At 42.9% G+C, this 24,186-nt stretch overlaps 1 protein-coding gene across 1 annotated transcript in view; it reads left to right on the top strand.

Annotated features, from left to right (window-relative positions):
* The window catches only part of dst (dystonin), a 318,051-nt gene that overhangs the window by 162,247 nt on the left and 131,618 nt on the right, over positions 1-24,186 (top strand). Inside the window, exons 28-37 of the mRNA XM_034185302.1 lie at positions 17,140-17,297; positions 17,395-17,573; positions 17,661-17,799; positions 17,888-18,081; positions 19,594-19,756; positions 19,836-19,919; positions 20,176-20,283; positions 20,376-20,474; positions 22,221-22,355; positions 24,096-24,184. Coding sequence (XP_034041193.1) covers positions 17,140-17,297; positions 17,395-17,573; positions 17,661-17,799; positions 17,888-18,081; positions 19,594-19,756; positions 19,836-19,919; positions 20,176-20,283; positions 20,376-20,474; positions 22,221-22,355; positions 24,096-24,184 — 1,348 coding nt within the window. The remainder of the gene's footprint in view (positions 1-17,139; positions 17,298-17,394; positions 17,574-17,660; positions 17,800-17,887; positions 18,082-19,593; positions 19,757-19,835; positions 19,920-20,175; positions 20,284-20,375; positions 20,475-22,220; positions 22,356-24,095; positions 24,185-24,186) is intronic.

The raw sequence follows: 24,186 nt of genomic DNA, 5'->3' as shown, positions 1-24,186 counted from the left end.
CACACTGAGTTCCTGAGTCCAGCTCAAAGCAAACACCTTCTCAAGTTGCTCAGCACGTTCAGCGGGAATTCAGGGAGCAGGCGGCAAGGCTTGTTAGCCAGAGGAGCACCCTAGATGTCCTGCTGGACACCAGAGAAGGAAATCCAGAGGTCTGCCTGTGGAGGGAGGCTCTAGATCAGGGTGGTCAACAGTGTGCCATGAAGGGTCACGGTGGTGCAGGTTTTCCTTGCAACCTGCCTCAGCAGGTGTTTTTACTGCCAAGCTCCTCCCCTCAATTTAAAGTCTTGTTCATCCATGAAATCACCTGCTAAGGTGATTGGTAGCAAGGAAAGCCTGCACCATCTTTGCCTTCATGCACACCCTTACTCTAAATGATCACACACATGAGAGACATCTGTGTAGACATGTTTCCTTTTTTGAAGAAAAATGATACTGAGTGTTGAGCATGAACAGTAGATAGCATAAGGCAGTTTGTGGAGTGAATATGTGGGAGACTACCTTATAAATACCAAACTCTACACAGCAAGATCACATTGTTAACACTAGAAAGTGTCTATATCTGTCCCCTCTTTTCGGTGTTGAATACTTTTCTAGTGTTAACCCTACACCGACTGTTAACTTAAACGTAAAAAACTTGAAACTTTCAAGAGTGTTAATTCACTCTTCAATCCATGATAACAGTCATCCACTGATAAGAGGGGAAACATTTATACACTTTCTGTTGTCAATGCTGACAATTTTGCTATGCAGATTTCAGTACTATAGGGCTGTTTCTGTTTGAAAGTGTGCACTACTGTCGCACTGTGCTTCCTCACGGGGGTAGTGACCGAAAGAATAAGGTCGCAGATACAGCCACAGAAATGAGATTCCTTTGTTGGGTATCTGGGCTTACACTCTTGGCCAGGTTAAGAAGCTCAACTATCCGGGAGGGACTCGGAGTAGTAGGAGGCCCCGGGCGAGACCCAGGACATGCTGGAGGGTTATATTTCCCAGCTGACTTGGGAATGCCTCAGGATCCTCCAGGGAGAGTTAAGCCCCGTTTACACATAGACGGTTTTGTCGGCGGGTAGTACGTAGACCGAATTTCGCGGTAGTTCCGGCTGTTTCGCGGTGTAAAGGGGCGGAGCATTTCGCCGGCGTTTTGACCGCCGTACTATCCGCAAATACACGGATAAAACGCCGCTAATCCGTTTTGACGCCGTAGCATCCGGCACACGTCAGGAACGGGGGTTAATACCCAATTCTATCCTTACAATCGCAGGTTAAGACGCGCATGAAAACGGCGGTGTTCTGCTGCCGCCGATAATGCCCTGTGTACCGCTGGTTAATACCCAGGTTTTTATCCAGGCAATCCTGCGTTACTCCAGGATCATTTGCATATAGGCACCAACCCCAGAGTATAATAGGCTGAAGCAGCAGGAATACATGCCTCTGTCACTGCAAGGGGAGGGAGATCATCCTCAGCCTTTTTCTTCTCCTTCTTTCCCCCCTCAACGTGTTGCCGTCTCCACCACAGGCCTCCCTCTGCTTCTGAACCAGACCTCTTGGTTTCCTTCTTTGTCCTTGCCGCTGCCAACTTTCTTTTAGGAGGCATACTGGAGCTTCTCTGCAAAAATATCGGAGCTGGCCGCGAGTGAGAGGCCTGCATGCAGCGCACTAGCGTTTTATACTAACCGCCGCCCATCGGCGTTTGGAACGCGGTGGCGTTTAGAACGGCGTACTGTCGTTCAGAGCAGTGCTACAGTGCTGAAATCTGGGCTTTGTTGTTGCCTTTTAAATTTTTTCTTTCTTTCTTTCTTTTTTGCATATGCCAGTTAAGGTGTATATTTATTTTTCACACATTTAGTATTGCCTATCAGATAGAGCTTTATCAAAGTATTCTGTCTTGTATGCTAGTGAAGTACAAATAACAGCATTGCATGCCAAAGTGCTTGATCACTGCAACACTAAACTAGCTCAGTTTGTTATATGTGATCAAATCCAGTTGTTTGTCTGGAGTCTCATTCTGTTTATGGCCTGATCAGGATGCAAAGAGGCTTGAGTCTGGTATCCAGTGCATAAATGAAGCTGAGGTTGCGGATACCTTTTGGAATGTGAGAATATTCTCAGACAGCAAGTGTTGGATATCCAAATTCTTCTGGATGGGAAATTCCCCTTTGCAGATCACCTAGTCCAAAGGTACAATATAAATTGTTACTGTCTTTCTTGCAGTAATTAGTTGGCCATTAACAGTCTCTCAAAATGAACACTGGTTGTGTGGATTTATAACTGTGTTATTTGTATTTTAAAACACAACAGTCAGAAAACCAGTATCAGGTTGGCTGGTGAAGCCGGCTGGACACAAATGCAGGACGCGAGTACACAGCTCAGTGGAGTAAAAGCATTTACTTGGTTCGGTAGCAGAGGTCAGTACACAGATAAGCAGTCCAAAAGAAGCAACAGTAACAAAATCATCAGGCTTAGGCGTGGTCAAGGTACACAGGCAGGTAATCAAAAACACGATGAAGCAGTCAAGGCAAAAACACAAGGAATGAGCTGGAAAGAGGCACAAGGCACATCGATCTGGCGAAGGACAGAGACAAACTGTGAGGCTTATAAAGCACCTGGGTGATTAACTGCAAACTCAGAACAGGGTGTGGAGAAACTCCCAGAACCAGGGTGTGGTCAGACAGAGGGAGACACCCACCACCAAGAACCGAGGAGAAAGGCAAGAAACAACAGGACAGAGAAAACCCAAGCAGAGGATAGAACAGAAACAGAACAAGAGACAGAATACAAACACAACCCAAAAACCAGGAACCTGACAGGTTCCCTTCCCCCCCAATGGCCGACCCCCGACAGCCAGGAGCAGAAGGGTCAGAAGCATGAAACTCACGATTAAGGGCGGGGTCCAACACAAACCGGGAGGGAATCCAGGACGCTCCTCGGGGCCATAACCCGCCCAATCCACCAAATACTGGAAACCCGACCCTGCCGGGAACCCAGAAGGCGCCGCACCATGAAGGCGGGCCCCCATCCACGAAGCGGGCGGGAGGCGGGGGATCGGCCGGCGGACTCAAAGGCCTGGACCGCACAGGCTTCAGGTGGCTGACATGGAAAGTAGGGTGAACCCTCATGGACCTTGGAAGGCGGAGACGGACAGAGACAGGGAATGATCCTGGATATCGGGAATGGGCCAACAAACCTGGGAGCTAGTTTCCGAGGCACTCCACGCAGTGGCAGGTGGCGAGTGGAAAGCCAAACTCGTTGTCCCAGGGCGTAGGAGGGAGCGATCGACCATTTGCGATCCGCTGCGGCCTTGTAGCTTGTGAAGTTCGCAACAGGGCTCTCCGAGCCCGCTCCCAGGTTCGTCGGCAACATAAGATGAGTCCCAGAGCTGCAGGTAACGGTGAACATAGATCTGTGGAAACAAACAGGGATGGCTGATGACCAAAAACCACATGAAAAGGTGAAAACCAGAGGCAGACGTAGGTAGGCTGTTGTGGGCTAGTTCTATCCATGGTAAAGAGAGGACCAAGAGGCACTGGGAGGCTAGGATTCGTAGACCCTTTTCAAGTTCCTGGTTGAGGCGTTCTGTTTGACCATTAGCTTGGGGATGGTAACTGGATGTGAGGCTGGATGTGACCCCAAGAAGACGGCAGAACTCCCTCCAAAATTGTGAAACAACTGAGGACCCCGATCAGAGACAATATCCTGCGGCAACCCATGAAGCCTAAAGACATGAGTTAACAGAGCCTCAGCTGTTTCCTTGGCTGAGGGGAGCCTAGGCAAAGGTACAAAATGCACCATTTGGACAGACGATCCACAACAGTCATAATTACTGAATTGCCTCTTGAAACCAGCAACCCAGTCACAAAGTCAACAGCGATATGTGTCCATGGTCGGACACGAATGGGCAGAGGTAACAGAGCACCCGCAGGAGGGCGAGTGGAGGATTTATGCATAGCACAAACAGAGCAAGCATTAACATATTCTTGGACATCGGTTAACATGTGCGGCCACCAAAATCTCTGCTTTAACACAAACATTTCTGGATACCTGGATGACATGAGAATCGACTATCATGTCCCCAACGGATTACCTCACCCCTAAGAGGGGTCGGAATGAATAATTTGTCGGAGGGGCAGTCTGAGGGAACTGGAGTATTAACTAGCGCTGCCCTTACTTTCGCTTCAACATCCCAGGTAAGTGCTGACACAAAAACAGGTTTCGGGTAGGATAGTTTCTGGATTAGGCATGGAATCAGAAGAGTCACCAAGATGGGAAAGAGCATCTGGCTTCCCATTCTTAGACGGACGATAAGATAACGCAAAATTGAACTGGCTGAAGAATGGCCCACCTGGACTGCGACCGTTAAGCCGTTTCGCTGTACAGAGATAAGCTAAATTTTTGGTCGGTCTCCAAAATAGGAAAGGCAGCTGTGCCCCCTCCAACCAATGGCGCCACTCCTCCAAGGCCACTTGACCGCTAGCAGCGATCTCCGATGCTGTAATTTGTTTCTGCAGCAGAGAGTTTTTGGACAGAAATGCACAGGGATGCAATTTATTGTCGCTGGGCTTTGTTTGAGAGAACAGCCCCAGTTCCAGTGTCAGATGCATTGCCTTCCACCACGAACTGCCGGGCGGGGTCAGGAAGAGAGTAACACTGGGGCCGTTGTAAACGATGCTTTAGGTTCTGGAATGCCTCTCGCAATCTGGGGTCCGTACAAAAGACCGTTGCGAGGAGGAGGTAGCATTATGTAGAGGAGCTGCGATGGTACTGAAGTACGGAAAACTTACGATAGAAGTTGGCGAAACCAAGGAACCTCTGGACGTCCTTACGGCAACTCAGAACCACCCAATCTTGAACCGCCGTAACCTTAGCAGGATCCATCTGGATCTTCCCCCCAGAAATTACGAATCCCAAGAACGATACTGTGGAACGGGAACTCGCATTTTCGGCTTTGACAAAAAGACCGTTTTGCAGAGAGTTTGAAGAATGGTCTGGACCTGCTGGGTGTGAGTTTCCAGATCAGGTGAGTAAATGAGTATGTCATCGAGATAAACAAAGACACATTTGTTAAGGTACTCATGCAATACGTCATTTACGAGACTTTGGAACACAGCAGGTGGCGTTAGTAAGACCAAACGGCATTACGAGGTACTCGTAGTGGCCTGTGGGTGTATTAAAGGCGGCTTCCATTCGTCCCCCGGTCGGATGCGTACCAGGTGTATGCGTTCCGTAAATCTAACTTCGGAAAAACCTTGGCTCCTTCTAGCAATTCGAAAGCAGAGGAAATAAGTGGTAAAGGATACGATTCTGATTGTGATGTCATTAAGTCCTCGTAATCAATACAAGGGCGGAGGGTCTTATCTTTCTTCTCAACGAAGAAGAATCCTGCCCCTGCGGGTGAAGATGAAGGACGTATCAACCCGGCCGCAAGTGACTCCTGAATATAGGTGTTCATAGCTAGACGCTCTGGTGCAGACAGTGAGAAAACTTTCCCCGGGGTGGCGTAGTCCCCGGAAGAAGGTCAATAGCACAGTCGTACTCGCGGTGGGGTGGAAGTGCCTTAGCCTTAGTTTTGCTAAAGACTTCAGCGAGATCATGACAGCAAGATGGGACCCCTCGAGATCTGACCTTATTACCCTTGAAGGTACAACGGACGTTGTCAGACAGGAATCATTACATGCAGGTCCCCATGACTCAATTTTTCCCCGAGACCAATCAAGACGTGGCTTATGGCGTTGAAGCCAGGGATGCCCCAGTATAACTGAGTGAGTCATTTTATCAAATATGTGGAAGCTAATTTGTTCTGTATGATTTTCAGGGATGGTCATACTAACAGATTGCGTGCAAAATTCAATTTGGCCCAGCTCTTGGCCATCCACGGCATGCACTACCAAAGGCCGTGAAAGCCGGTGCAATTTAAGGCTGAGAGACCTGGCAAGAGATGACAACATAAGATTAGAATAAGCTCTGGAATCAATAAACACAGGGTTGTACAGACAACATGATCAGACTTAAATTCTGTAATAAGTGCATCTTGTGAGGAAGGAGCGATTGACTCAGCACTACTGATTCGGCCGCACGGGGGCACCCCTTACAGACAAAGGAGAGAACATGACCTGATTGACACAGTAATACAGAGTTCTCCACACGGTGTCGCTCTCGTTCTTCATTGGAAAAGTGCTCTTCCCACTTGCATGGGCTCTTGGGAGCACCGGAAGAGGCGCGGCTTCCTGTGTAACTGGAGGTAGACAACCGGTTGGCCATGGAGGCAGCCCTTGGAGCGGGATGATGGCTGTCCCGGCAAAGTTGGTCCGATAAACGACACTCGGTTCGGATCGCCAGTGCGATGAGGTCGTCAAGTTTTTCGGGCAGATCTACCGCTATGAGCAGACTTTGGATGCTGTCATTCAGGCCATGGAAAACAATCGTGAGAGCCACGTGATTCCATTCACTCTTTGCGGCCAAAATCCGAAAATCATGGTGTAGTCGGCCACCGGTGATTGCCTTGCTGTAGCTTCATCAACGAGCGCGCCGCCTCGCGCCCCGAGAGGTGTGTTGGAATACCTGCTGCAGTGAGTTGGTGAAGGCTGCGAGGGAGGAGCAAGATGGCGAATTGCGGCTCCACTCAGCTGTAGCCCACGCTGCTGCCCGGCCGGTCAGGTGAGTGATCACGAATGCTATCTTGCCCGTTCAGACGGAAACATTGGTGACATCAATTCGAAATGTAACTCACACTGTGTAATAAAGGGCTTCACATCCCCTGACTCTCCGGAAAACCTCAGGTCGGGAGAGTTGATTACAGACGTTAGAGACGGCTACGGAAGCCAGTGGGGCTGCTGACGGTCCCAGAAATGGTGAGGCGACAGGAACCGTGTCGGTCGTAGCCTGATGTTTCACGGTTGACAGTAGTTGCTCCATCAGAGAGCTCACGGAGGCCATGAAGGTGTCTTGTGCTTTGCTAGTGCGCTAATACCAGTGTTCAGGGTCCAAGCTGGTCCTCCTGATGAGCTAGGTGCTGGCTGTGGTGGTGTACCGCCCGCTGGAAAGCGTCTGCATCTGCTGCGTCCATAGTTGGCCAGATCGATCTATCAGGGTTGGCTGGTGAAGCGGCTGGACACAAATGCAGGACGCGAGTACACAGCTCAGTGGAGTAAAAGCATTTACTTGGTTCAGTAGCAGAGGTCGGTACACAGATAAGCAGTCCAAAAGAAGCAACAGAAAAAATCATAGGCTTAGGCGTGGTCGAGGTACACAGGCAGGTAATCAAAAACACGATGAAGCAATCAAGGCAAAAACACAAGGAACTGAGCTGGAAAGAGGCACAAGGACATCGATCTGGCGAAGGACAGAGACAAACTGTGAGGCTTATAAAGCACCTGGGTGATTAACTGCAAACTCAGAACAGATGTGTGGAGAAACCCAGAACCAGGGTGTGGCCAGACAGAGGAGACACCCACCACCAAGAGCCAGGAGAGAAAGGCAAGAAACAACAGACAGAGAAAACCCAAGCAGAAGGATAGAACAGAGACAGAACAAGAGACAGAATACAAAACAACCCAAAAAACCAGGAACCTGACAACCAGCAAATACTGGTTTATTTCTCCACTTAGTACATTTCTGTGCAGAAAAGGTATCACCTCTCTCTCTCTTTCCACCTGCTTCTAATGTCCATTATCCATCCAGCATCCACTAACCAGATTGTAATCAGTTTGTCCTCATTATATGTCTTTCTAATTTAGAGGTAAACACGATAATTGTATTAATTGTTTTTGAGTTATTGTGTTAAACATTTGGAGTGGGTACACACATTCATTTATCTAGCTATTTAATTCACTCACTGCATTTTAGAGTTACATGCATAGGCTTTTCCAAAGCCTAGGACCATTGAAGGTTTTCAAAGAGTGCATCTCACATTCCTCTTGTTGATTACAGGGTTTCCAAGCTCCGAGATGACCTTCTCGCCTTGAGAGCTGAATGTTCTTCTGTGTACAGCAAAGGCCGGATTTTGACAACAGAAGAAACCAAAATGATGATCTCAGGCATTACACAAAGCCTCAATGCAGGCTTCTCTCAGAGCATAAACACAAGTCTGACACCAGCCATTCCTCCTGCACTCACTCCTGGAGGACTGGTTACCCCTGGACCCATGTTCACCTCTAGCCTTACACCGTGCCTGACCTCTGCCTTGACCCCTGGCCTGCAGCCTTCTTCAGTCCAAGCTTACATGGGGAGTGGTGGCGGCATAGACCCAAGCAGCCTCCGGCATTCGAAACACATGCAAATCCGCAAGCCTTTAACGAAATCCTTGCTGGCAGACTCTAACATGACGGAAGATGAGATTAACATGAAGATTGTTCAGGACCTTCTGAGCTGGGTGGAAGAGATGCAGGTATCACTATATGACATAGGATATATGACATGATGCAACTTTGGTTGCTGACATTTGAGTTTGATCTATATGTTTGAATATGTGATTCTTCTTGTTAAAAGTTGCAGCTGGATCGTGCAGAGTGGGGTTCTGATTTGCCAAGTGTGGAAACTCATTTACAAAACCACAAAAGTGTACATAGAGCCATTGACGAGTTTCAGATGAGTCTGAAAGATGCCAAATTTAGTGAGGTAAGTGTTGTTAATGCAAACATGGGCAGTCTTAATGTACGTACATTCTATTTATCTTGTACCTCTTTGAAATATTGCTGAAGTTCCAGTCGTGGTGGCTTTCAAGATTTTTTTTTTATTTCTTCAACTTCATATTTTAACACTATAAAAGTGTAACTTGGATGGCACGTGGCCTGGTGGTTAGCACTGTCCCAGGATTGCTTCCCACCTGGCCCTTTCTTTGTGGAATTTGCATGTTCTCCTTATGTTTGCGTGGGTCCCTTCCGGGTGGTTCCGGCTCTTTCTCCCACTTCCAAGGACATGTAGGGTAGGTAAATTGGGAACTTTAAAAATGAATGTAGGTGAGTGTGAATGTATTTGTATGTCTATATATGTGGCCCTGTGGTAGACTGGCATTCTCTATACTATATATAATGTGGAGGGGGTACAGGCCCATCAAGCCGCACCCTGGAGCTGTCTATGACTTGAATGCTTAAATCCATTCCATGCATTAAACATTTATTATCATGAGACAGTCCAACCAACACACCAACTGCATATTTTGTTTCAGATTCAGATGACCTTACCCTCAAATATACATATTCAGAAAAACTGAACAAACTAGAGAGCCAGTATGAAAAACTATTGGTAAGTGATGTGTTGAGAAGAAAAATCCTCATCCTATAAGTTCTTGCTGTTATCAGTATTGTTTTGTATGGTAACTTTCTGACTTGTTTCCAGAACTGTTCCAAAGAGCGTCAAAGCCACCTGGAAAGCCGGCATGACTTTGTAACGCAGGCGACTCAGGAGCTCATCTGGCTGAATGAGAAGGAGGAAGAGGAGGTGGCCTTTGACTGGAGTGATCGTAATAGCAATATCTCCAAGAAGACAGACTACCACGCGGTAGTACCTTTAAAAACCAGATTTTGGTTAAACAGCCTTTTAACCAATCTACCCCACGTAGTCTGTGAAACGCACAGGATACAGAGAGATAGTTTGATCTTGAAGGTACATTTACTTAATGAGACTGATTACGAGGTTATGAGGAGATGTAATGACTGGTTTGTTGCTGTGGCTGTGTGCCAGAGATACTCAGCTCATGTCTTTAAACCAGGATCGATGAGAGACCTGGAGGAAAGGAAGATGTGTTCAAGTCTGTGCAGGCCAAAGCAGAAAACCTTTTCTGCTCAAAAACCACCCGGCCGGCTAACAATCGAGGTAAGCCCTGCTTGGTCCCCTAATGCCTCACTTGTGTTGTTACTGTGCTCTACGACAGCATGGAAACATAATTTTATTGCAGCTTTATGACGTACTTTATGTATTGTTTAAGAGCACTTCATCATGACATAGTCTAGTTTTTGAAACATCAGCCTTTTAAATCTATGGACCACATCAAATCACACAATAAAGGTGGAGCATTTATCAGAACATTTGTTATCGTTTCAGTTGTTGATGGGGTGGAGCTTATGGTAGCATGCAAATAAAATTATATAATATGTTAGTTCTTTAAATATACTCAACAAAATATAACGTAACGCTTATGATTTGCACCCATGTTCATGAGTTGAAGGAAAAGATCGGAGGATTTCTTCTGTGCACAAAACAGGCTTATTTCCATGATTTTGTTCACAAAGCTGTTAAAATCTGAACTCATGACCCATTTCACCTTTGTCAAGATAATTCATCTACTTGGCAGGTGTGGCATATCAAGATACAGGTTAAATACCAGGATTCTTGCAGAATTTTGGTTTAGGAGTCTTACAAAATTCAGGAGAAATAAGTCTGTTAGGTGCATAGAAGAAATCTTTATGCATGAAAAAGTGTGAATGAAAACAAACGTGTTGCATTTATATTGTTGTTGAGTATAAAATCAAGTAAGCCAAGCCATCTCAATGAAATAAGATTGCAGACAACAACTGATGGAACTGTAGAGCAGGTTTCCTACAACTGTAAGGTTGGTGGATTAATCCTTGATTACTCTGTGGTCAAAATGTCGTTGCGAGCAAAGCATTGAACTCAACATTATCTTGGTCCCAACCCGATAAAAATCAAAGAGGATTACTTTGAGGCAGGGCACTTTGTGGAAGCTTAGTTTTTTAAAAATATTGTTTTAAGTACATTTAAATTGAGAGCAAGAGTTTATTAAACAGAAATATCAAGTAGTCAAGTGTGACATACCATTTTTAATCCAACTATCACATTGAAGTTGAGAAAACTTGAGATTCCTGTGCAGCTGGTTGACTGAAGCTATTTTTCGCAGCACAAGCAACTAAAATCCAATGCACCAAGTATAATCTTTATGCTGCGTTTACACATAGGCAGGGCACCGTTACGAATGTCATATTTGCGTCATTCTTGGCACATTCCTGTTATTGTTAACATGACTTAACACATCTGAATAGGTTTCTTAATGTGCGTGATTGGGATTTTCATGGAGCATGTTTTTGGCTGTCAAAAACCTTCCATGAATGTCACGCACCACTCTCATTTTGCCTCATGTCGTGGACGTCGCAACTGAGCGTGTTGATTCGTCGTGATTAGTGGTGATCCTTAATAGAGCGTGACAGCGTTCTTCTCTGACTGTGAGCACAATTAAACCTTGCTGCCACCACATTCACTTTCATTGCTGCAGTATGCTGAAGAAGGACAGTGACGCCAAGTCGACTAAAAGTTTTGTTTCAGTGCTCATCAGCACGCTCCTGCAGGTGTTCCACCTGCTGCTGCTGCTATACCTGATGTTTGGGAAAACACGCGAGACGAGAGCCACGTGGAACCACTCTCTCCGTCTCCTCCTCCTCACTGCGCCACTCCATGGCACAGAGCCCAACTAAGTATGCAATCACAAAGTTCTTCTGCTGTGGCTTTTGATGAGCAAACTGGAGCCATCTGAATTGTCAGCAGCTGATGGCATGAGTATGGGTGTGTATGTGTGGAGACAATTGCCCTCAATTCACAACGGAATGCAAACAGTCGCCGAACATTAATTCTTTGACCATGCGTAATAGTTCCTGATAATTCGCCAGTAACACCATGGCATTAATTGCAACACGTGGTTAACAGGTTGCAGCGTTCCTGAGGACACCTGGATGGCTCTCCCTCAAATCATCACATTCATGCTCAGACGGCCAAGAATGTATACTTCGTGGAATTCGTGATTTGCCGTCGTTATGTGTAAATGCAGCATTAGTGTACAATTGATGCAGTAATTTCATATCCATCTTCCATGTGTAAATAACTAGTACCAGTGCCCTCATTGTGAACTGTGTCTACTGGTCTTAAATGAGATGCTGTGAGGTGCAGTTTTTGGGTTTGCTGTCTTGTGTCGACAGTCCAGTGTAGAGTGGTTCTAATATTTATACTGTGCAACATTCAGGTTCATATTAACCATTAAATTAAATAAAATTCATCAATGCTGTAAAATATACACCTATCTCACCTCAGGGAGCTTTGGTGTCTGCTTTCCGATGCTCGAGTGCAAATTTGTTAGCTCTCCAGAGAACCTCTCACTTTTGCCTGCTTGCAAATAACAGTGTGCACGGAGTGTGCCAGGTGGTACATTTAGCTTCTAAAGTTGGATGACAGTTGACATATTGATTGGTTTATTTCATGTTACGTTCAAAACATGCTCATGACTAATTAAGTGGGGAAATAAATCTACCGGTAATCCCTTTTCGCTCTGTTATATTCCAGCCCAATCTCACATTTTTTTCGTGCTCCAGTGACGAAATGAGTCAAATTTGTGTGACTTTTTTTTTTAACTCACTATTCCTAACCCTACTCCTACCCCCGACCCTAACGTTAACCATAGCCTAATCTTACTCTTCCCCCCATCCTAACCATAACCACCCCGACCCCCCGCCCCTAACCATAGTCAACCCCCCCCCGGCTTCACTTTTAACTTCGTGCAGCCATCACGGAATGAATTATAATTAATTTGTGCTGCCGTGCTGAAAATGAGGCACTTTTTAGGGGAGGTGATGGTCTAGTTGTTAAGGTGTTGGGCTTGAGTCCAGAAGATCATGGGTTCAAATCCCCACCTGACTGGAAAATCACTAAAGGCCCTTGGGCAAGGCCTTTAATCCCCTATTGTTCCCGGTGTGTAGTGAGTGTCTTGTATGGCAGCACTCTGACATCGGGGTGAATGTGAGGCATAATTGTAAAGCGCTTTGAGCATCTGATGCAGATGGAAATGCGCTATATAAATGCAGTCCATTTACCATTTACCATTTCATCACAATAACATGAACCAATAGATTAATGTATATTTTGTGCTGCTGAATCACGATTTGCCGTGAGACCAGGTTGTATATTCAGATTATGCACTCTCTATGGCGCATAGGACAAGTTGGACACTCCCTAAATGCTCTTGTGTTATGCAGCATAGATTATGTAATGGAGGTGGAACATTTATCAGATCAGAGATTGTCACAGATGGGGCCCTAAGTGCTTTTTTTCAGATGCTTGTCTGGTTTACCAAAACCTTTCTCAACTGCAAATTTCTCAGCCATTCAACTTGGGGATGAGTGTTTGTGAATTGATTGCCTTTCAGGCATACAAAGCTGCCATGCAGACACAGTGGAGCTGGATCTTACAGCTGTGTTCGTGTGTAGAACAGCATCTCAAGGAGAACGCTGTTTATTTTGAGGTGAGTTGTCACATCTTTGTTTCATTGCAGTCAGTATACATACTGTCAGATCACAATTAATTTCCCACATTTTGCCCCATGCAGTTTTTCAGAGATGTTAATGAGGCTGTGGCCTATCTCAAGAGCCTGCAAGATGCCATTCAGAGAAAGTACAGTTGTGATCAAACAACCAGCTTGCACAGACTGGAGGATCTCATTCAGGAATCCATGGTAAAAACTCAGAATTGATACATGCCTTCGATGCTTAAAATTAAAAGCTATAAGTGCAATTATGTGTTGTGTTGTAAGGATGAGAAGGAGCAGCTCCTTCAGTACCGCAGCACTGTAGCCGGGCTGGTCGGCAGAGCGAAAACTATTGTGCAACTCAAACCCAGAAACCCTGACAGCCCCGTGAGATCGTCCATTCCTGTAAAAGCCATCTGTGATTACCGTCAGATTGAGGTATTGCTGTCTTTACCACTTCACGTTACATTTAATTTCACTTTATTTTCAAATATAATCATTTTTTAATTAAATGAAATTAAATTAAGTGCAATAATTTAAGTTAAATTAATTTAAATTAATTTTTTTCAAGTAAATCTGTGCTGTGTTTGCTTTGCAAATCTTGCAGATAACCATATATAAAGACGACGAGTGCGTACTGGCCAGTAACTCTCATCGTGCTAAGTGGAAAGTCATCAATTCAACAGGGAATGAAGCCATGGTGCCCTCTGTTTGTTTCACTGTGCCTCCGCCCAACAGAGAGGCTGTTGATATGGCTTCCAGGTGGGATGCAGTATACATTTATGGAAGATTTAAATAGCATTCACTCACTGCCTATGCCTGGCTGAGAATAATTATCAATGCTTTTTCTTCTCCTGCAGAACTGAGCAGTTGTACCAGAATGTTTTGGCACTGTGGCACCGCTCTCACATCAACATGAAGAGTGTGATGTGTTGGCATCATCTCATGGCTGACATACGGACCATCCGCAACTGGAATGTGGCCTCGGTATGTTTAGATCTTCTTGTCATCAGGTGCACATCAGGGTGAGGCTGCCTGATTTCTGCTTTTATGTCTCTAATCATGGCAGATTAAGACCATGTTACCGGGTGAGCATCAGCAGGTCTTGAGCAACGTGCAGTCTCACTTTGATGACTTCCTGGAAGAAAGTGAGGGGTCTGAGGTGTTCACAGTAGCTGACTGTGCTCAGTTGGAGAGTGATGTCTTGGACTGCAAGGAGTACTACCAAGAGCTTCTCAGATCTGCAGAACAAGGCAAGGATCAGACTCTCTTTGTGTCCCCTAAAGGAAGAGCCTGCTGGTGTAGTTTCAACACCACATTTCCAGAGAAACATGTAGCCCTTTAGGCCTTTTGAGCCTCATGGCTTTTAGAATTTTGTAGTTGTTTTTAATATAAGGTTGTGTGAAAAGATTTAAGAAGTAACATGACTGAAGCAAGATCAGGCTTTAAGAATGAATGTACAAGTCTTTTGGGCCTAGTTTTTGTTGTCTCACTGTATGATTGTGACGCTTAGATGCTAATCAATTTCCTAAGGTGATGAGTAGATGTCTTTGATACGAGGACCTTTTCGAGGATGTACCACTGGAATGACTTTATTTCAAATAAGTAATTACTTATGGAGACTCAGATGAGGGCTATCAATAGCTTTGTGAGGGAACATCGGCCACAGTATTTTGGCTATGTGACACATTTCTCTGGGTATGTTCCAACATGCAGGTTGATGCAGTGTTGATAATCCCAGTGACTGGAAATGGCCAAGGTGATGTCCAAATTTCACCTGGCCACAACAGATAGGTTGTGTATCACCCAGGACCTAAGATGGTTCATAGTTCTGTATGTTCTGGAGCTATATAAAATAAAAAAAACAACTAAAATTAATATAAAAAATTAAAACATCAGGATAAAAATAAAAACTCAGAAATAATAATTACCAACAGAACACAGATGAGGAGCTCTGACTTGCTCTGATTTAACTGAAAACTGCATTTTCTCAAAATGTGCAGAATGTAGTTTTGGGTGTAGCTGAATTAAAATTAATTTGTATAATTAAAAGTTGTGATGACGAGGGTGACTCTCTGGGTATGAAGACTGCAATCAAATCTAATCACATTTGATTTTTTTTAATTACTTGAGAGTTGATTTTGACTGAAGGTAGCACAGTTGAAAATAGTGTTTGACTCAGTATTCACTTTATTTATTCAGCACTAATTAATCAATTTTTTTTACTTAAAAACTGTTGGTGCTTCGATTATTGAGTTAACGTAATTGGTTCACAGTAATCTATTGCTATTATAGTTTGTATTGTTTGTATTGTTTAGCATTTTTGGTGTTTATTATTGTTTGCTGTTGTTTTTATCGGTGTTGTGCTTCAAATCTATATTATAATAGCCAAGTGACCCCTTTGTGTATCTATGCGTGCGTGTGTATGGCTTCAATCACAGAGAGACTGGGAAGAGCTGACATTTTCCATTTGGTACAAGGATGAACGCTGCGAAAACAAAGATGACAGGACTAATATTTTGGAGAAATTAGCAATATTAGCTAACAACAGTGAACAATGGACGTGCTGCAATACACCATAGGAGCTTGGGGTTTGGGGGTTTTGAATGTTGTTATTGTGGTTCAAGTTAGTTTAATAGTGTTGTTAGTGTTATTGATTTATTGTGTTTTTGTAGTTCAAGCGTTTAGTGTCAGTTTAGCGAAGTGTGCACTTCTCACTCATGGTGCAATTACTATGAGTGAGAAGTGTACTGCATTTGATGTCTTCTGCCACCATCTCTGTTGTGGGCGTGTAAAAATTAAAGCACTTGCTTGTAGCAGAATTTAGAAAAGACAAAAAGCTCTGCTTGTGTCGTTGCATGCGTGTGTATAACTTCGGTCATGGACAAACTGGGGAGAGCTGACATTTGCCGTTTGGTATGCTTGTGTATTTTGGGTCAAGGATGAATGTTCCCAAAACAGAACATTGAAAGGACTAATATTTTGGAGAAACTATGAATATTTGCTAACAACACTAACAATGGACATTGGTATTTACATTCTGGACTCACATGGGATTCCAGCAGGGGTTGGTAAATCATCTTTATATTAAAAGCGTGACTGTCTGAATTTATTTACTAAGGTCAATGTAAGTACATAATATAATTGTAAATACATTAAAATACATGGATGCCACAAGAAAGTGAAAACTTTTATTTTCATTGGGGTCCATTTGAAAATCAAATGACAAAATAGAAGTAATAATAAAATAAAGTAAAAATAATGATGATGATGATGATAATTATAATCATGTGTATGTGATAAGAATCTAAACAATTTATAAATACATCAAGACATTGAATTAACATAAAAAATACATAATTAACAGGAAATAAAAAGGTTGAGTTCTTCTTCTAAAAACTGTTGAGGTCTAAGGTTCTAAAACATTCTGGACTCACACACCATTCCAACTAATTTTAGAAACTGCATAATTTATTACCACCCTTGAACAATGTCAGCTGCCTATTTTATAAACACTACCCAATCTAGAGCCCATGGATCCCCACAGGCAACGGACTAGTGGAACCTTAATTTCCTTGAGGGGTCTGTACAGATAAACAGGCATATATATATATATATTTTTTTTTTTTTTTTCATGCAGTTTGCACATATTCTCATAAAGAAAGCGGAATTTATGCTTTCAGATGACATTGGTGTTTGACTTCACACTGACAGTACAAAAAGTGTATTTTATCTCTTTATTTCTTTGCTGTATTACAGCAGTACTCTTGCCTCTGGTCTGTGATAATGCTTCCACCTAGTGGCAGGTTTACATTCTCTTTGTTGGCCCACGTTGTATTATTAGTTTCAAACTTTTTTCAGTTTCAGTAAGACATGCTGTGTGTGCCCCCATCTTTAAATAGAGGAACGCGAGGAGTCGGTGTACAATCATTACATCTCAGAAATACGTAACATACGAATGCATCTAGAGGCCCATGAAGAACACCTCCTCAGACAAATCCGCACGCCGCTAGAGAGGGATGACTTGGAACAGAGTCTGCAGCGCATCACAGAGCATGAGGTGCTCCAAGAGTGTCTAAAATTTACACAGCACCACCTAGAAGAACTTTAAATTCTTTTATTCTGACCCTGTTTCCCCACATATTGATGATTTGCAGACAAAGATTGCAGAGCTGAACAGGTTGAAGGATGATCTTGATGCCATGAAGGAGAAGTGCGAGATATTCCTCAGCCAGGCTGCAGCCACACCCTCTGTGATGACTCTTTCCTCTGAGCTCAGCGTCCTCCTTCAGAGCATGAGCCAGGTCTACTCCATGTCTTCCATTTATATGGACAAGTAAGTTGACATTACCACATAATCATGATGAAAAACAAAGCGCGACCTGCTGGCTGAATCGATGATATGCATCCTGTTTTTGCACAGATTGAAAACATTAAGCCTTGTGCTAAAGCACAGCCAGAGTGCAGAGGCACTAGTGAAGGCCTATGAATCCAAACTCTATGAGGAAGACGCCATGAACGCTGACCTCAAGTCCATTGAGACGGTCATCTCTATGCTCAAGGTTATAAATGATTTGGATCCACTGTCGCAAGTCTCACATGTGATACATTTGTCACTAAATAGGGTTTATTAAATCCTTGTGATCATAGCAATGGCAGACACAGATCGATGAGAAGCAAGAAGTGTTCCATGATATGGAGGATGAGCTGCAGAAAGCAAATGTCATAAGCGACTGCATGTTTAAAGCCCACAATGAGCGGGATTTTGACCTCGACTGGCAGAAGGAGAAAGCTGTCCAGCTGAGCGAGAGATGGCACAACATTCCCTCACAGATTGACAGCAGGTTAGTGTTTTTGGGGGGATTGTAAGAATTTAAATGGATTGTGCAAACCAGAGCATGGGCAGAGTGTCTGACATTCTTCCCAGTTAATTCTTGCCTGTGTTATGGCTCCGTCTGTGTTCAGCTGTTGCATGGACCAGGTGTTGGGTAGGGTTGTGGTAAACAGCAGCTTAGGTGTCTTTGTTGGTGAGTGAAAGTTCAATGACTTTGATTTCACAGGCGATGCTGTGATCTATGTGGAAACAGTGGTTACCCTGATTGTGTTATATGAGAAGCTAAGTGCTGAGTTTGATTATCTGGGTTACCAGTTCTGATTGAAGACTGAGATCCAGAATTTCAGTGACTTCCTGGACTCAGCTGTATAGTGAAAGTTTTGAACTTGTTTAAAGTTTTGCTTATCTTGGCAGGAACATTGATGTTTCTTTGTCTTTTGCCTTTGAGATGCTTGGGAAGAGCTTATGGAGTTATGAGGTCACAGGACAGAGGTTTTTGGCGATGCTGATACCTTTGCAGGACAAACAAAGGTCCAAGTCGCGCAGTCATGCACCCTTTCATCATAATTCTATGCACATGGTTCATTTTCACTGAACATTAATACATGACGAGTTGTGTAGCCCTGTTGTGTTCACGATGTGGCATGCGGGGAAATGCTAACGCTAAACTTAATGATAACTTTAACCATAACCAAAACATAGATGAATGTTTCCTGATGATGCAGAAGTGAAGCAGATAGTTCTATGTGCTTTCAGAGAGAAATGACCCTGCTTAAAAAACAATAACTCATCTCTCGTCTGTCACTAAATGGCATGACTGGGCTACCTAACTAGTCACATAGTCACGGAAAGGGACACTGACCAAGAGTAAAAGTGTTATGAGTTATCCAAGTCTGTAAGGTCCTAGTAGTTCCTATATGGTTGTGAGATCTGAACACGAACCAGTGGCCTAATGCGAAGGCTGAATGCTTTGGTACTCGATCTCTTGGGTATCGCAGGAATGACTTTACGCCAAACAAACAGTTGCATACTTATTGAGACTCAGATGAGGACTATCATTTACATTGCGAAGGAACGTCAGCAGTCATATTTTGGCCAAGTGACACGCTTCTCTAGGCATGCTCCAGCATACAGCTACCGCATTGTTGAGGATTCAGGCAACTGCAAAAAGGCCATGGAAACTCCCACGTTTCACTTTGGAACAGATGGCTGTTTTTGAGATATGTGGATGGACCGATTGCCTTCCTGGATGGCTGCCATCCAGGTCCCTAGGCAATTCTGTGGTATAGTAGATGTGATGACATGCATCATTAGTGCATGTTCCTAGACCTGAAATCTCCCAACTTGCACAAATCTTGTTCATTTTTGGCTGTAGACTATGTTTTTGGACACCTGGTGAGTTAGACTGTTTTTGGACACCTGGTGAGTTACAGCTGCTTGTTAAACATGTATAACCTTTTTGAAGAAAATAAAATTGTTATATTTCTCTTGGAATTGTTTACTTATATTTCTTTGATTTTAGGCTTCGGGACCTAGAGGGTATCAGTAAATCTCTAAAAAGCTACAGAGACCTGTACGGTGATCTTGATGAATGGGTCAGAGAAATGGAAGCAGAACAGCTGAAGGTTCAAGAAAACAAAGCTGAAGATAGCAAAGCCCTCGCTGAGCTGTTAAACCAGCAGAAGGTAAGAAAAGAACAGACCTCTTTACCTTAAAATACATATACCACAGATTTTTAAATGCATGTCAAACACTTGTTTGCAGATCCTGGTTGGCGAAATTGAACAAAAACAGAACAAAATTGACGAGTGCCAGAAGTTCTCTGAGCAGTACTCATCTGCTATCAAAGTAAGATTTAATTAGCTCTACCCATTTATATCGTCCCCCCCCCCACTGCTGACATATGTAATCTCCACTTCAGGTTTTTTAATGGTTAAATAGTAAGTTATAGACTTGACGTTGTGAAAGTATGTGTAATTATTACAAAATTATTACATGCCATCATGATATTTCTGATGCATGTGCAAAAGCAGAAGTCATTTTTGGACTTTAAACTGTTCAAATGGCTTTTTAAAAATATTTTTCCATTTAAATGGGTTTTTAGGATTATGAACTCCAGCTGATGACCTTCAGAGCGATGGTTGATTCCCAGCATAAATCTCCTCTTAAGAAACGGAAGATGCAGAGCTCTTCTGATGCCATCCAACAGGAGGTACAACCTTCACGTCAATTCCTGCATGAGCAGAGGAGATCCTTTTAAACATTTTCTGTTGTCATGTATAATTGCATACTTTTTTGAAACAGTTCATGGATCTGCGAACTCGCTACACTGCTCTTGTGACTCTGATGACACAGTTTGTGAAGTTTGCCAGTGAAACACTCAAGAGAGCTGAAGATGAAGAGGTGAGCTGTTCTTGTTGTTAAAAATCTGGTCTTTGTACATCTTATATCAACAGAACATTGTGGGTTCTCCTTGATTGCCATGTTTTCTTTACCTTCCTGTTATTGCATGCTACTTTGGTTTTGCAACAACACGTTTTACTATCTCACTACAGTGGAAAAAGTTACCTCTATAGGATAGACGTTGGACATGGGTTTGATTCCTGGTGCGTGATTCATGCTGCCTGCCTGTCTCTTTGAACAAAACACTTCAGTGTCCCAGTCCACCCACCTGTAAATAGTCCATGAGCAAATTATTGGTTAAAATAAGATTAGTAAATGGAGTTGTTTTGACTGTGCCGAATGCTTGGTCTCCAAAATAATAGTCAAACAAGGTCAAATCCATTGGATTTTGTGACATATGTAATGTGATAATTAAGCATAACAGATGGTGTAAACTATTCCTTTTCAAGCCACATCAACTCTCCCAATAATTTGCATCACGTTTTGCCAAAATTGGGGCAACTTTAACTTTTGACCCCTGCACAAAATGAAACTGACTTTTGTCAATATTTTTTGCTGTTTTTACCACATAACTTCAAAACATTCAGTTATAGATAGTCCAAAGTATACATTTTTAAAAATCTTTATGAGCAGGCAAATAATGTGGCAGAGGTGGGAATAAGTCACTGTCAAGTCACTCTCAAGTTGTGAATCAGCAAGTCCCAAGTTAAGTCTCAAGTCAGCTTACAAACAATTGGTGGTCATTATGACTTGAGACTTGATTTGGGACTTGCTGATTCATGACTTGAGACTGATTTAATGGTGACTTACTCCCACCTCTGTAATGTGGCATACTTTACAATATGATTGGAGCTTTTATAAATGTTGATACCTGTGCAATCCTTCATTGACACATACCCAGCTATAGGTACTACCCTGGGATGGTCAACATGTGTTTTTTTGTTTTTTGTTTTTTTGTTTTTTTTGTAAACCATGGTGTAATGAGGTTGGATTTTAAGTGTTCAATTCTCTTAAGTAGTACAAAAAAAAAACAAAAAAAACAAACCCTGCTTAGCCCATGAACTAAAATGGGTACTGAGAAATCAATATTGCAACTAGTGAGTCAAAACTTTACACATTCTGGAGAAATGTTGGTTTCTCAGAACGCAAAAGAGGGAGAACCACACTGTACTTTTTCTGACTCGAAACTTGATTCTTGCTTCTGTTCATAGTACATGCAGCACACTTTTTGAAAACCTACTTGAAGTCTCACACATTTGTGGGTATTGCTTTCAGTCTTGTGTGTTTGTGTGGTCATTTGTGTGTGAACAAGGTAACTCAAAGAGTTTGGAACCAGTTTGGCAATTCAAAGTTGGTGGGCTGATTTATGTTCAGTCACAGACAACGTGATTTTATTTTGAGGGAAAAAAATCAGTTAAAAGTAAAGGTCACAGGTAAATAGTTACTGCTATTGTGAGGAAATCGTTAAAGATACAACTGTGTAGTGTGTGATCTCATGACCTTTGACTTTAATAATTTGCATGAATCATTGTTAAAAATATAAGCTTCTTTGTTTTTTTAATTTTACAAACTGCTGTTTTTGGTTTGCACACAAATCCTTTTGCAGTTGATCTCAAATTGGTGCAAATGATGTGCAGTTGTGTTGTCTTTGTATTCCTGATGTGTGTGCGGGGTGGGTGGGGGTGGGGGGGTTAATCTGCCATGTCAGTGTAATTATGTGTGAAAACTCATCTGTTCTAATTCTAGAGATCTGTTGATGAAGAGAAAAGAGAGCATGGTGATAAAGTTAACAAGTTGTTGCACTGGATGTCTAGTACGAAGCAGAGTCTGAACACTCTGAAAGATAGTAATGCCAACTCAGATGCTTCTAATAAGCCCCAGGTAACACAAATACTGAATGTCATTATTTTCTGGCACAGATTTCAGTGAAATGGTCATGGGTTTATTTTGACCATACATAATAAAGTCGTGTGTGTACTTGTTGACCCATTTACTACTATAGTTGCATTTAGCTCATGACCCCTGTTTATTTGGCATCCACATTGTGATTGTGATTATTCCATTATATATTTATTAAGAACTCAAGTCACCTCCTTATGAATCACTTCCACCAAATTGCAGTTGCACAAGCATTCATACAGCCTGACAGACTCATAACTTCCATGAGATGTCAAAGTCCTTTCACCCATACCTGTCTTATGAAACTACATTGGAGGATTGGTCCAAGGCTGATCATTTTCATTTACTGAAATTACTTCATTAATTGCATTTAATGGGGTCATATTATGGAAAACTTTCCACTTCAATTTTAATTTTTTGTTATGTACGTACAGCTAGAATGTTCCACAGTTGTTGTGCTCCACTTTGCTTACAGGACTTCATCTTCTACAAACATAATCAAGCCTTGAAACATCTCATTTCAAGGTTCTGTGACATATGTTAAAAACAGTTCCATTTCTAGACTCTGTGTGAAGTGAGCTTACACACACATGGTCTATAGGAGAAGGACGGAGAAGGCCTGGTTAGCAGTGCCTTCTCTGCATTTTTAAAACAACAGACATATCAACGGGCCACACTATCACACAAACAGGTGCAAATTATAGGGAAAAACCTGAAAACATGAGTGTGCAAACACAGCGAATGCCCCCATATGACTTGATTAGTTAGTGGTTTGATTAGTATGAAAATGATGTGACTCACATGCTTTGGCCTTCACAGTCACTACATCTTAACCCCCAAGTTGAGATGTGGTGACTGTGAAGGCCACAGACTGTGAAGGCCTTTGTGAGGTTTTTTAACAAATGTATTACACAGCGTTCACCACCATCATCAAGACACCAAATGCAGGAATAACCTTTGGAAACATGGTGTTCTATCCCTCCAGTAGAGTTCCAAAAACTTGCAGAATCAATGCCAAAGTGCACTGGAGCTGTTTTGGCAGCACATGGTGGCCCAGCACATGGTGCCCCCCCCCCCCCCCCCCCCCCCCCACACAACACACACACACACACACACACACACACACACACACACACACACACACACACACACACACACGCACCCCCTAGCTGTGATGCAATATGGGAAAGGTCTTGCATAAACATGCTGTTGCATGCAGAATTAGTTACTGCAGTGCAAAGCTCAGCTCATTTGACTGTACTCACTGTCATCAGAAGATTTCCAGTGTTTAAAATAAAACTCGTCTTAAAAATGAGTCAGTATTTAGCTTCCCAGATTGCCTTAGAATGCAAAAAAAAAAAAGCCACAGATTTATTTATTTATTTAAAATTTTCCAGGGGTATGCTATATCCACCCTCAATGCTGACCACAGGCCCATCATCAGTCAAATGCAGCATGTTGACGTACAATAAGCAGCAGTACGCTACAAACACAGGAATCCAGAATTTTGTGGATAACTTTAATTTCTGATAATATGATTCCATTAAAAGTTTATACATTTTGTTGGATTCCTGATAGGATATAAATATAGAAAATAAAACAACAGTTTTGTATTTGCAGTGACACTGTATATTGTCAGCCTCTCAGTTATCTTTTTATTTTTTATTCTGGCCTTTTGTATATGGAGCTGCAGAAATAATCAGTAACCATTTCATATTTTAGGTGTCATTCGAGGAGATGGTAACTAAGAAGGAGCAAATTGCAGAAGCACTTATGGCCACGCAACTGATGCTCAACAAACACAGTGAAAAGT

Source organism: Thalassophryne amazonica, chromosome 13 (genome assembly GCF_902500255.1).
Source record: "Thalassophryne amazonica chromosome 13, fThaAma1.1, whole genome shotgun sequence".
NCBI lineage: Eukaryota > Metazoa > Chordata > Actinopteri > Batrachoidiformes > Batrachoididae > Thalassophryne > Thalassophryne amazonica.
The sequence above is the reverse complement of the archived record's forward strand: the minus strand, read 5'-3'. Positions and strand labels throughout refer to the sequence as shown.